The sequence below is a fragment of the Leucopleurus acutus genome (genome assembly GCF_964270905.1).
Source record: "Leucopleurus acutus genome assembly, chromosome: 6".
Lineage (NCBI taxonomy): Eukaryota > Metazoa > Chordata > Mammalia > Artiodactyla > Delphinidae > Leucopleurus > Leucopleurus acutus.
The window spans coordinates 45,245,991-45,258,713 of NC_139149.1; the positions used below are offsets into that span (position 1 = coordinate 45,245,991).

Here is a 12,723-nt window from a genome sequence, read left to right on the forward strand (position 1 = left end):
TGGGAATTGTGTCCAAACTCATATTACCTTAATACACATCAACTGGGAGACTTATGGATAAGTACAACTATAGGTAAATATGTTACATAATATTTTTTTTTTTGCGGTACGCGGGCCTCTCACTGTTGTGACCTCTCCCGTTGTGGAGCACAGGCTCCGGACGCGCAGGCTCAGCAGCCATGGCTCATGGGCCCAGCCGCTCCGCGGCATGTGGGATCTTCCCGGACCGGGGCACGAACCCGTGTCCCCTGCATCGGCAGGCGGACTCTCAACCACTGCGCCACCAGGGAAGCCCCATAATATTTTTAAATATTGAGAGAATATTATATATATATATATATATATATAACCTATATTATATAGATATATATATATTATATCACCTATCTAGTTTAGTGTATTGATTCTATATCTGTTGTTAGGACCTGAATGTATAGAACTAGCCCTGAGTTTCAGTTCATTTACGAGGTATTGAAGTATTGATATAAAGGCTTTGGAGGAGCTATACACTGCTAACAATTTTTTCCTCCTCTCTGTAGGAAAACTATTCTCAGATGTGGCACGCTAAAAATAATCTATCACCATCACTTCCACCATTCCTTTCCACTGGACTCCCCACACAAATAGCTACTTTCTATATGACCAAATGCCAACTCTTCTTGCTTTATAACCATTGTGCCACTGATTTCTCGGTGACCCAGAGAAGACTTCTTGCTTTCTTGGGCCTAATGGTTTCCAACTTTGGATTTCCACCCACCTCCCTATACACATATCCCAGGCATTCATGTTTATGGGCAGTCATAAGTCTCAGTATGCTACCAAAGTAAGTTATCTTACCTTTTGGTTCCTACTTTAGGATTCTGAGGTATGTCAATAGTGTTCAGTATTGAATCATGCTTCACAGCCAACCCTAAGTCTGCTATGGCACAAGTTTCACATTTTTTCACTAAGATATTCTTTGATTTTATATCTCGATGAGCAATAGCAGGTTTACCTATGAAGCATAAGGTAAACATATTCACTTTTTTCGTTACTGGAGATTGAACCTCTCTGAAAGGCGTCATCTTGAAGACTTGGCTCAAATGTTATCTTCTAAGAAAGGTCTTCCCTGACCCCCATTCTACATTCCAAGTCATTCTCCATCAGACTATCCCATTTTGCCTTCTTCATAGCCCTTATCACTATCTAAATTATCTTACTCATTCATATGCATTATCTGTCCCTCCCAACTAGACTGTAGGCTACCTAAGGGCAGTGGCTATGTCTTACTCATCACCGTGCCTCCAATGCTTAGAACACTAGGTGACATTTAGTAACCACTGGTGAATATTTGCTGAATAAGTAGGGAAAGTATTAGCATTGCTATGTCCACATAAGAACATAGCAAATATTCTCTTACAAAACAAGTTTCAAACTTCTACCACCCTATACCAGCAGGTCTCAAATGCGGCCCAAAGATCCCTGGGGGTCCTTAAGGCTCTTTTCCAACTACATATCTGTGTGATGTCACATTTTCTTCACATACTTCAACCAAAAACAACATACTGGGACAGACTGAATGAAGAACAGGTATGAAAATCCAGACATTAAGGAGATTTGCAAAAGTGTAAAATGGCATTATTTTAGCTAGATTGGCTTTTGTACTACAAAAATTATGTAACTTTTAAAAATTATTTTATTTTAATATGTAATTGGTTAATTATTATACTTAAAGTAAATTAAATACTTTAAAATTTCTCAATTTTAGTTTCTAATATAGTAAATATTAATAGATATAACCCACATATACAAACTTTTGGGGTCCTCAATAATCTTTAAGAGTTTAAAGGGATCATGAATCCAAATCTGAGAAGCACTACGGTGACTAGACTGACTTTCTAGAGCCAATTCTCTATTAACTCAATAAACAGATGAGACAGTGTGTATTATTTGGAGTTCAAGTACATGATATATAAGTATTTTTTAAGGTCAGAATAACTCTTTCTAATTATTTTAATTATCAAAGGTAAACAGTTAAATCATTTGTATTCTCTGAAAATAGAGCATTTGCCACCAAAGCAAGATCTCTCAGGTACATATTGTAAATAGCAAAGATAGAGCCACTAGGAATAAAAATATTATTATGGATAGTATACAAAATGACAAGTATGTAGATGAGAGCTGGCTATATCATGACAAAACCTTCAGCTTTATAAAATACCTTTAGTGTTTCTTTACATTTGATAATTGTTTGTAATAAACTAAAACACAGCTGAACACTAAAATACAACTTAGTGTTTCTATCTTCATATTCAAGGAGAAAAAAAATTAGAAAGAAAATACATACCTTGTGTACCAACAATCTCCATATGAAGGTGGGCCAGACCACTAGCTATTGAAAGTGCCAGTTTGATCATTCCAGCCACTGTCACTATGTTTCTATTCAAATAGTCATATAAGGAGCCCTGTTCATGATATTCAGAGACAAGCCAAAGTTGAGTCCAAGTTCCATTATCTAACAGGAAAAAGTTATTTTGTTGCTGTAAGTTTATGTTGAGAAAGAAGCCAAAAGCTTTTAACAAATGTCAGTGTTTAAAGCAAATCTGTGTTGTTAACAAAGCAAAGTTAACTCCTTCCGTGATAATACTTACAGTCCAAGTTAGTAGGGTGAAAATTCTCAATGAATTCCTATTGACATATTAGAACCTGTTACATGTACTCACCATTGCTATAGGAAGCTGTGAGGCAGTGATTCTACCAACTGAACTACTCCTTTCTTATTCCCTCTATATCAATACCTGCTGGTAATAGCAACCACATTATGGCAGAAACTACTGAGAGATGCATTTAGGCTCAGCATTGTGTTATAAATTATTCTTGAGCTTTTAAGAAAGACTGTACCAATAAAAACAGAAATATAACAAATTTACACAAAGTATTATTACTATCATAAAACTCTAACATTCCAAGGATGGTCATATTATTCATCTTTCAAAATATGAAATTTATGATTTCCCTCAAAGCTTAATATAAGTGCCAAACACAATTACTAGACCTTTTCAAATAATTTACCTTATTTAACCAAAGCTAATCCAGTTTATAAAAGATTTTTAGCAGACGAGAAATTAGCCTAAAATTTCTCTAGGTATTAGAATCCCTAGACGTAGCTTTAGCTTTCAGAATCAGATGTCTACAATAGCCCTGGGAAGTCCTGACCAGTTTTGATCCTCAGTGAAAGGGAACTATAATTAAAGAACATTTGCTAAGGAATTTTTGTACTTAGTGCTTTATGTACAAGAGCTCCTGGTTATCCAAGTATTTAATTTCCAAATCCAGGTAGTGATAACATTTCCTAGGGATGCAAAAATCAACATAACATGATAAAGTTCACTAATAAACTGACCACATATAAAACTAACACTTACACCTCTCTCCCTGCTTAACACCAGTGGCTATCTTTGCCCTCTTGTATCAATGTCTTTGTCAGACAGTTGACTAAACTAAAGAGTGAAACTGTAAATGTTGCAAAAGATATAGAAATGCATGAAAATGAAAGTGATGTTAGAGACCACTTGGAATCAAAGCCACTGACAAGTAAGCCATTGACACAGGTAGACCAGTTAAACTGAAGAAGAGAAAATCAAGGGTGATCTTTGTTGTGCATATTGTTTTATAATCCAATAAATGTCATGATTAAATTAGCTCTATCAGGATGATCCATATAACGGCAGTCATTACTGCTTTCATAACATTGCGAATGAAGCTAACCAGTAGATAGTTTAGCTCAATGTTACGAAGAAAAAGTAAAAGTTCTTAACAGCTTAATAAGAAATGTTTCATTTTCAATAGTATAGTTAAGAATTTGGAAAGAACCTTTTCCTTTTTTAAGCTCAGTTTCTCCCTGGCTTGACTTGGCTTTATTCAGTTTCTCCCTGGCAAATCAGAAAAGACAAATCATCAGCAAACATAACTATGGCCAAAATGTATAATAACACTAAACTTCCCTTTGGCCATCCAATTAATCATAAATACTTTCATGATCAAGCTTATATTAAATAGAAATAACCATAGATTTAAAATTTTCCTAGGTAATGGTAGGTTTCTGATAGCCACAGATAATTTGTGGCTAGACAGATGTTATAATCTCCACCTCTTCAAAGTTCTTCATGAGTATAACTGATACAAATAAAAAAATAATTGACTGGATCAAGTTTTGCTCACCTTTGTTCCCTGTTTCCCTTTAAGGGAATTGTTGCACAGCTAAGTGAGTAAAAGCTATGCAAAAAGAAGAAAGAGAGCATAGGTAATCCACAAACTCTATATCTAGTCCCTGATTACTGGGCATATACACAAAATTTTATGACTATTGATTTAAATACCAAAAAGTTGATGGTCTGTCATATTCCACAAATCTCATAAAGCAGCGTTATTTGGGGTTGCTAATGTTAAACCTCACGATATAAACCATACTCAAAGTACATTAATTTCACTAAAAGTGTCTTGCTTGCCACCATTCTAATAATGTTCCTAGAAAACTAGAGTCCTGGAGTTGAGGTCTGCTGTACAGATGAAAGTATAGTCCTAACAAAGATGAATATTCAACTATCATTCATTGGTATCTTTGTACCAGTTATCAAAATATTGAAATATTTCTGTCCTGTTTAATTAACAGCTGCTATTCAAAACTTCCAATGGTATTCCTTTGCCCTAGACACCCAAAGCAACTCCTGAACCCTCAAGATGCCTCCAGATCTTTTTATGACCCAGTAGCTAAAGGGATAAAACCTAGCATGGCAGGGTTCTCCCAAAACTCTGTTCCAGTTGAAGCTTCTGTTCCGGCTGGTTAGCTCCTGTGCCATACCAGTCATCAAATATTTTAAGTATCAAGCTGGCTATAGCGTCATCATGACTTCATATCACTCGTCTGCCCTGCTTTATTTTACATTTATTGCACATTTATCTGTGGAGAAGAGGAAAGCATTTTCTTTCCTCAAAAAAGAAATCAGACTTTTACGTAGATTTTATTAAAACAAAGAGGTTATTTATTCTCCTCTGATAGTAGACATAATATCTTATTTGCTGGACCCAATTAGATTGAAAATACCTTTGTTGTCAGCAGCAATGAAACCAAGGATGTTTTCATGTCTCAGCATAACGGTCTGATAAATTTCTGCCTCTCGAAACCAAGATCTTTCATCTCTAGAGGAGAATATTTTCACAGCCACATCTTCCCCGCACCATCTTCCGTGCCAGACCTCACCAAATCTACCTTTTCCTACTATTTCCTGAAGTACAATCGTCCTTGCAATTGTTCTTTGAACCAATAGAGGCAGACCTAACCAAAGAAAAGATGAAATTGATGATTAAAAACAAGTAATTGCCAGAAAATAACTGTCATGATGACCATTATTTTCACATAAAAAAGCAAACATTTAACCACTTTAGTAATTTTACTGATTTCGAAGAAATAAGCACCATTATACCAAACTTTAATTTAGTCAAAGCATGCTCAAAAAGTACTCCAAATTCTTACTATGATTTCTCTTCTCATATTCACAAATAAAAATTTCTTGAATATAGCCTGCCACTGCAGATATCTAATTTTCCAAAATTGTTGCAAATCTCTCTGATTTGCACATTGAAGCCAGTCAGTTTGCTAAATACACAAAGGTTAAAAAGCATAAGTTTTTAGCCTCTAAAATAAAACATGATTCCTAGTACAACAGAGAATGCTTTATGTATTTTTTTAAAAACCAAGTTAAAATTGGAAAGTGAAGAATCGAATTCAATGATGAAGGGAGGCAATCATGTTACACTGAAAGCAAGGTACAGTCATAGAAAATATCAAATGGATATTTTCTGTGGAATAAAAGAAAGTCAAAGAAAATATATTCTGAATGTATGTAAAATGTTTAGGTTCTTTTGAACCAATAACTTTACCTCTAGAATTCTATTCTAAAGATTTAATGAAAAATGCAGAAAAATTTATGTCAAGATATTTAATATATTATTACTTATAGAAAAAGTAAGGAAAAGTGTCTGATAATGGAAAAAAAATTGTTAAGTACAGTGCAGAGGTTGAGACCACAGATAAGAAAGGCTTGGGTTCAGATTTCATCTGTGCCACATGGTAATCATGGGCAAATTATTGAACTTCTCTGAGCTTCAGCTTCCTTGCCTGAAAACCTGTGGGCAATAATATTACCTATATCATAGGGATACTTTGAGAATTAATAAGCATGTTAAGCACCTAGCACAGTATCTGGCCTATTACATGCTCAATAATGGTTTGCCCTTAACATTATGTCTAAGAATGGATTACTTAGAGCCAGAAATAATGATGCTGTTTATGAAGAGTTATTTCTTAATGACATAGGAAAGTACTTCTGCTATAATAAAAACCATACCTTGTTAAATGAAAAAATACTTTTGTTAAAGACAAATAGCACAGCAAATTCTATCCATCTAGACAAGTGTATCTAGCTATTGAAAATATTCACGGGAAAAAGACTGAAAAGAATATATGCTAAATGCTATGATGGGTATTTCTATTTAGTGGAATCGGGGTGAAGCAAATTGTGATATTCTCCTTTCTAATTCTTTACATTTGCTTAATGTCCACAATAGTCCATAAATATTTATTACTCTTATAATTAGAAGGAAAATAGCTAAAGAGGTCACAGTATAATTTATTTGGGAAAGTCATGTTTAGTTGTCATTGTACTCAGATGGCTGGGAAACCCTTATAGCAACAACCCTGTAAGCTCCTGTAGGCTTCGACCTCTACTCCTGAAATAAGCCAGTTTATTCAGATGTTCTCATGTGCATGAGAACCACCCACCATGACTAAATAAGCACAGACTATACATTTGCTATTATGGATCTCAACAATTAGTCACAAAGCCTCACAGCCAGAAAGTTCTTCTGAGATCATCTGGTTCAACTTTATCATTTAGAGATGAGAAAATTGGGGCTGTGTGGTAGTCAGAAACTTGCCCAGGAATAAGTGGAAGTCAAACCTACAACTAAAACACTGTTTTTCAATCCAAATTCTTATGCTCTCACCATTCAGTGGATATGACTACAGTCCTCCCCAGCTGGAAAGATTTCTAGCAGCAAACTATCCAGGATATTTTTGTAAGCCGTAGTCAGTTTCACTACTTGCCACACAATGAAAGTTGTACTAACAATTATTAAGCCAAAGTACAATTTCAATCTCTCTCTCTTCCCTCCCCTCGTCTTGCACACACAAACTCACGAAAGCATCACCACGACCAATCACAACAACAATGACAACGACAACAATGCCAACAATACAACAACAACAACTGGCTAGAGAACTAGATAAGCCAATGTTTTCAAACTGCAAATGGATTAGGCACAAAATCAATGCCTCAGACCAGGGACAAAGAAGGATTTCATCTAAGGTACTCAGCACAGCAATTAAGTTGAGGAGGTAAAACAATGAAAATTGCTTCAGCATCTTTCAAAGCAACCACCAAAAATAATCTGAGTAATTTTTGTGTTACACACTTAGAGATTTCCTTTGAAGACACATGGACTTTGGCTCTCCCTGCTATGTTACTCTTTTTTACCAGGGGCTGTAGAAGCTGATGCCTGACTTATGGAAATGTCACCATCCATGAGTAGCATTATATCACGACAGGAAAGCAGACACCTACCAAGCCTCTTAGAAGCCACCTGAGACACCATGATCTCTCAAAGACCATCCCGTCAAACACCAGTCCATTTTCCTCTCTTGCGAACATTATATCTCTTCGAAATCTGTCCCTGACCGGGTCGGGATATGCTTCATAATTTTTGTCTCTCAACATCTGACAAAGCTGCTTCTTGCTTAAGGTCGCTGTCCAGGGAAGAGAAGCAGAGGAGAAGCAGAACTCCTGATTTCCTTCCTATGGGTGAGCTTTTGTGACAGAAGCCTTGCTACACATGGACCCGTTCTCCCTGATGATCAAAGGCAGTATGGCCATCCATTACTGTTAGCCAGTGGTCACTGGCAAACATATGCAGTTGGCTTTGGAGAAAAGTGCCTAGAACTATTTTAAGTTGATCATTAAAGAAATCATCCATCCTTGGGTATATTCACGGCTTTCTTTTAAGAGAGAACTTAGAATAATCTAAAGAGGAAAGGGTCCAGCAGTCAATAAGTCCAGATTTAGGTTTCAAGATGCACAAAAATACCAAAAAACTTAACGTTAATTTTTGATTTTATGCCCTGGCTCACAACCACTTTCTTAAACTAAATATCCAGTCTCCAGTTATAAAATCTTCATCACTTTTATTTGAAAGGGAAATCCTTGGTCAATCTTAAGTATAGTCAAGAAGTAGCTCCAAAACACATATTTCTGCCTTACCTCTTCATACGAACGGAAAGGTTTGGTGGGGATTAAATAGATGGTTATTTAATCACTTGAACCTTTTAATAAATTGTATAAGGTTTCAAGGAATTTGGCACAAATCAGAGCTTTCTGTGCCTATATTCTGAGCCTAGAACGTTGCCAGGGCTCAGGAAGTTAGGGAGCAGTGGCCCCCAAAAGGTAACACTCAAGGAAGGAAAGAGTATTAAATCCTAGTTTTACTTTTAAAGAAAAAATGTCAACTTTCTATCCAACAATTTAATCTGGATTTCAGTTTTATAAACTTCGCAGTTTGGAGATACTCTTTCCAGTATTCCTCCTTTGAAAACATGCCGCCTGATTTGTGCAGTGATGTTGTAAACATTGAGGCTTTGGTCAGTGAGCAAGCGATCTTGCCCCCAGAAGCAGCCAACTATCTGGGCTTTCTGGATGACATAATTAGGCCTCTCTCTTCTTTTCTTTTCTTTTTTTCTTTTTTTTTTTTTGCGGTACGCGGGCCTCTCACTGTTGTGGCCTCTTCCGTTGCGGAGCACAGGCTCCGGACGCGCAGGCTCAGCGGCCATGGCTCACGGGCCCAGCCGCTCCGCGGCATGTGGGATCCTCCCGGACCGGGGCACGAACCCGTGTCCCCTGCATCGGCAGGTGGACTCTCAACCACTGCGCCACCAGGGAAGCCCTAGGCCTCTCTTTTCTGATAAATACTTCTGAGTCCAAAGCTGCTTCTTGTTAAATATGGATGCCCACATAGATGCTACCAACCCTCTGTCACCTGCCCTTGTTAATTGTGCCTGCCTGGACACTCCCAAAGGCCATGGGCAAGGGAGTTCCTCAAAATCTGTTTGGGGTAATCATCCTTAATGATCTTTCCAAAGCAAGATGGGATGCAGGGGTGCCTGAAATGACTCAATTAGGCTTACCCTCGTTCACGTTTCTGCAACACCACATGCTGACAGGATTTCTGGAATTATACATGAAAGTTGGGAGTCCCCTGCCATTTTAGGGAGTTTGTTATTACGGGATGTGGGTCGGGGGTCAACGCTCTTCTGTCACCGGAAACACAAAAAGCCCTCAGATGCTTTGTGCTATGAGAAAGGCTCATTTAAGCCATAATACAGCCTGGCATTTTGAACTGCTTCATCAGGGGTTCTGAAGTTCCATTAAAGAGGGAAAGAGTTGTCATATAACCTTAGGAGCACAAGCCAGCCCAGGAATGCTGTGCTGCTCCCTTTCATCTTCCGTTTCTATGCTTTAAGACCACATTCTTGATCCCAGGGGACCGATTCCAAAGACCTTTATAATCACAAGCAAAGAACGCTACTTTGCATAACTAATATGTTTTCCCCAGAACTCAACTGCTTAAGCCCCGTAACTATTCTGTGCCCATGAAATGTGACCAAGACGGCAACCATGATTATTACTAACCATAATGTGGAAGAGGGCAGAGAAAAAAAACTCTTTCTGGCTTCAGAAATAAATTCTGAAGGCATGTGAAAATGAGAATCTGAACACCTAAAGGCACAAAAAGCAATTGAGAAGACTTCATTCTTTAGGCCAGGACAGTTTTTACTCTTCATCAAATCCTGAAAGGAGTTTCCATGCCAGAATGTACCATATCAAGCATTTTAAACAATGGAATTAAGAATATTCGGGCCCTTTCTTGTTAAAATGGGTGTTATTTTTAAGTAGAGTTTTTCTTACTGAAAAATGAACAATAGGTACATACCAGAGCCAGAGCCAGAGGCAGTCACATCGTAAATCAGATCTTTTAGAGTTTTCCCAGCATTGACCAGATTGCACTCAGAAAGGGGCTCCTCCACGTTTGGTCTCTTTTTCTTTCTGTAGGTGCACAGTCGACCTTGGCATGCCCATACTGTCAGCAGTGAAGCTATGGACAGGAGGCAAACTGGCACAGTAATAATAATGGTCAGCTCCATGGGTCCGAGTTTTGGGGCATTTGGTGATGCTGTAATCAAAAAAAGAAAGAACAGGACCATATGTTAACCCACGTTAAGTATTTTAGAAATTGGAAATGCGATCACCAAAATTTTACATCTATAATGTGCAGCTACACAGTATGCACTCATGTTAGTTGGTGAAGACTCTCTATGATAAAAGCGAAGGCGGGGAAAGGGAGTTGAGGTGAGGTTGCAGTTGCAGTTCCGTTCTGCTAGGTGACAATGGAAGATAGAATTAGGATCATGGAAAGCACTAGCACCTGCGATCCTTTTTAAAACCTCCAAACCATTTGACATTTTGTTACTATTTTCTCCCCATTTTTCAGCAATCCATCCTTAAGACACATTCATTCTTTTAGCCACAGATAATTACTGAGCTCTTGCAATATGCTGCCACTATTCCAGGTGATGGAAATATAGCAGTGAGTGAGAGAGCCCAAATCCTTGCTCTGTGGTGCTTATGTTCTCATACAACCACAGATGGGTATGTAATACAAAAGCAAGAGATCATAAGTGTTATGAAGAAAAAGAAAACAGAACAAAGAGACAAAGTGATGGTGGGACACTACTGTAGAGAGACTGGTCACAGAAGGCCACTCTGAGGAGGGGGCAGGGAGCTACAAGAGAAGTATCTCAGGGAAGCATGTTCCCAGCAGAAGGAAAGCAAGTGCAAGGTGCCCTGAGGTGGAGACCTACTTGGAGTGTTCAGGAAAAATCTTTGCCTCAAGTGCAGTAAATGAGGAGAAAGGTAGAAGGAAATGGGGTCAGGGAGGTCAAAAAGAAAAAGATCATGTGGGGTCTTGAAGGCTAAAAGGACTGTGAATTATATTCCAAGTGGAAGCTGGCACAGGGTTCTGAACAGGCAAAAGATAGGATCTAACATATCTTGAGTGACCACTGTGTGAACAGACACTAGGGGCACAAAGTAAGAGCTAAGAAACCAATTACAATGTATCTGGTATTTTCATGGTAAGCATTTTTGCCGCAAACATTTTTGCTGAATAACTACTTGGCCATAAGGCAATTCTGCTGTAAAAGATAAAATAACAAAAAATAAAAGTGACATTAAAAAGGAAACAATGGGGCTTCCTGGTGGCGCAGTGGTTGAGAGTGCGCCTGCCGATGCAGGGGACATGGGTTCGTGCCCCGGTCCGGGAAGATCCCATATGCCTCAGAGCGGCTGGGCCCGTGAGCCGTGGCTGCTGAGCCTGTGTGTCTGGAGCCTGTTGCTCCACAACAGGAGAGGCCACAACAGTGAGAGGCCCACGTACCGCAAAAAAAAAAAAAAAAAAAAAGGAAACAATGAAACAGTGAAAAATGAATAACAAAATTTAAAAGACTTTATAGTGAAATACAAAATATTTGAATACATGTAAAATGTGTAAGAAATTCATGGTGATACTGCATAAATAACTAATTTTATTTAATGAGTTGTACCTAAGTACTTGTCTTCCAAGTCTTTCGTTCATAGTATTTTATACCTTTTGTTTTTGCTTGTTGATTCGTCTCCTCATTCAGCATCACACGTTTTCGCTAAAATTTCTTCCTTAATTAAGAGAGGTATCAGTTTCCAAATGCTCGGATGCATACTTGAAACTGAGCTTTGTATTGCTTCACGAAAACCTCTATGCTGTTGTTTGTTCTTGGCAAATTGTCACACGTCTACTGATAGACATTCCAAAGTTGCATGGGAAATGTGGGTTCAACTCTGCACCTTCAAATCACCGAAGGATTTGAAAACCAATATGTTATCATTTTCTAGTATCGTATGCAATCTGGCTTTACATTCTCTTATTTATTACTGTCTTTTCTATCAAGTCGATATAATTGTTATCATGCAGTATTTTAAGATCACCACATCTACTCATCACTGTAGAGACCATTATGAGGGCTAAGATTTATCTAATATAAAAATAGGAGTACTCCATCAATGGAGAAATGAAACCAAACTGTCAACCGATTATTTCATCTTTCATGGCAAAATTACCTTACGGCCAATTAGTTATATGGCAAAAACTGTTTGCTGCAAAAATGTTTGTGGCGAGGATGTTTACCTGGAAAATACCTACAACCCAATTAGAAGCCTGATGCAATAATGCAGGCAGAGATGATGGTTTTGGCTGACAACTCTATCTAAAATAGTACTTCCTTCTCACTCCCCATTTACTCTCTATACCCTTGTCCTGTTTTATTTAACTTCCTGGATCCTATCACCACCTGGCACATCATAGATTCACTTATTTATTATCTGATTTCTTCCAAAAAACATATGCTAGTTCTTAATGAGAGGAGGAATTAAGTCAGACTTCCTTCTTGGTAATGACAACCCAGGAGAGCTTATTATACTAAATGTACTTGAATTTTACTTACAACATGTTAACCAGAATATGTGAACATAATTTGAAAACAAA

General features: G+C 37.8%; 1 protein-coding gene across 5 annotated transcripts in view; it reads right to left on the minus strand.

Moving 5' to 3' along the window:
- ACVR1C (activin A receptor type 1C) overlaps positions 1-12,723 on the minus strand; it is a 140,745-nt gene that overhangs the window by 61,497 nt on the left and 66,525 nt on the right. For 4 of the 5 annotated variants that reach the window (XM_082840904.1, XM_082840902.1, XM_082840906.1 and 1 more), the window contains 4 exons: positions 10,081-10,320; positions 5,084-5,314; positions 2,327-2,494; positions 838-994 (listed from right to left, as the gene is read on the minus strand). In XM_082840904.1, the coding sequence (XP_082697030.1) occupies positions 838-994; positions 2,327-2,494; positions 5,084-5,314; positions 10,081-10,320 (796 nt within the window). Of the gene's footprint in view, positions 1-837; positions 995-2,326; positions 2,495-5,083; positions 5,315-10,080; positions 10,321-11,793; positions 12,617-12,723 lie in introns of those variants that run through there. The other variant, XM_082840905.1, reaches the window with a different exon arrangement.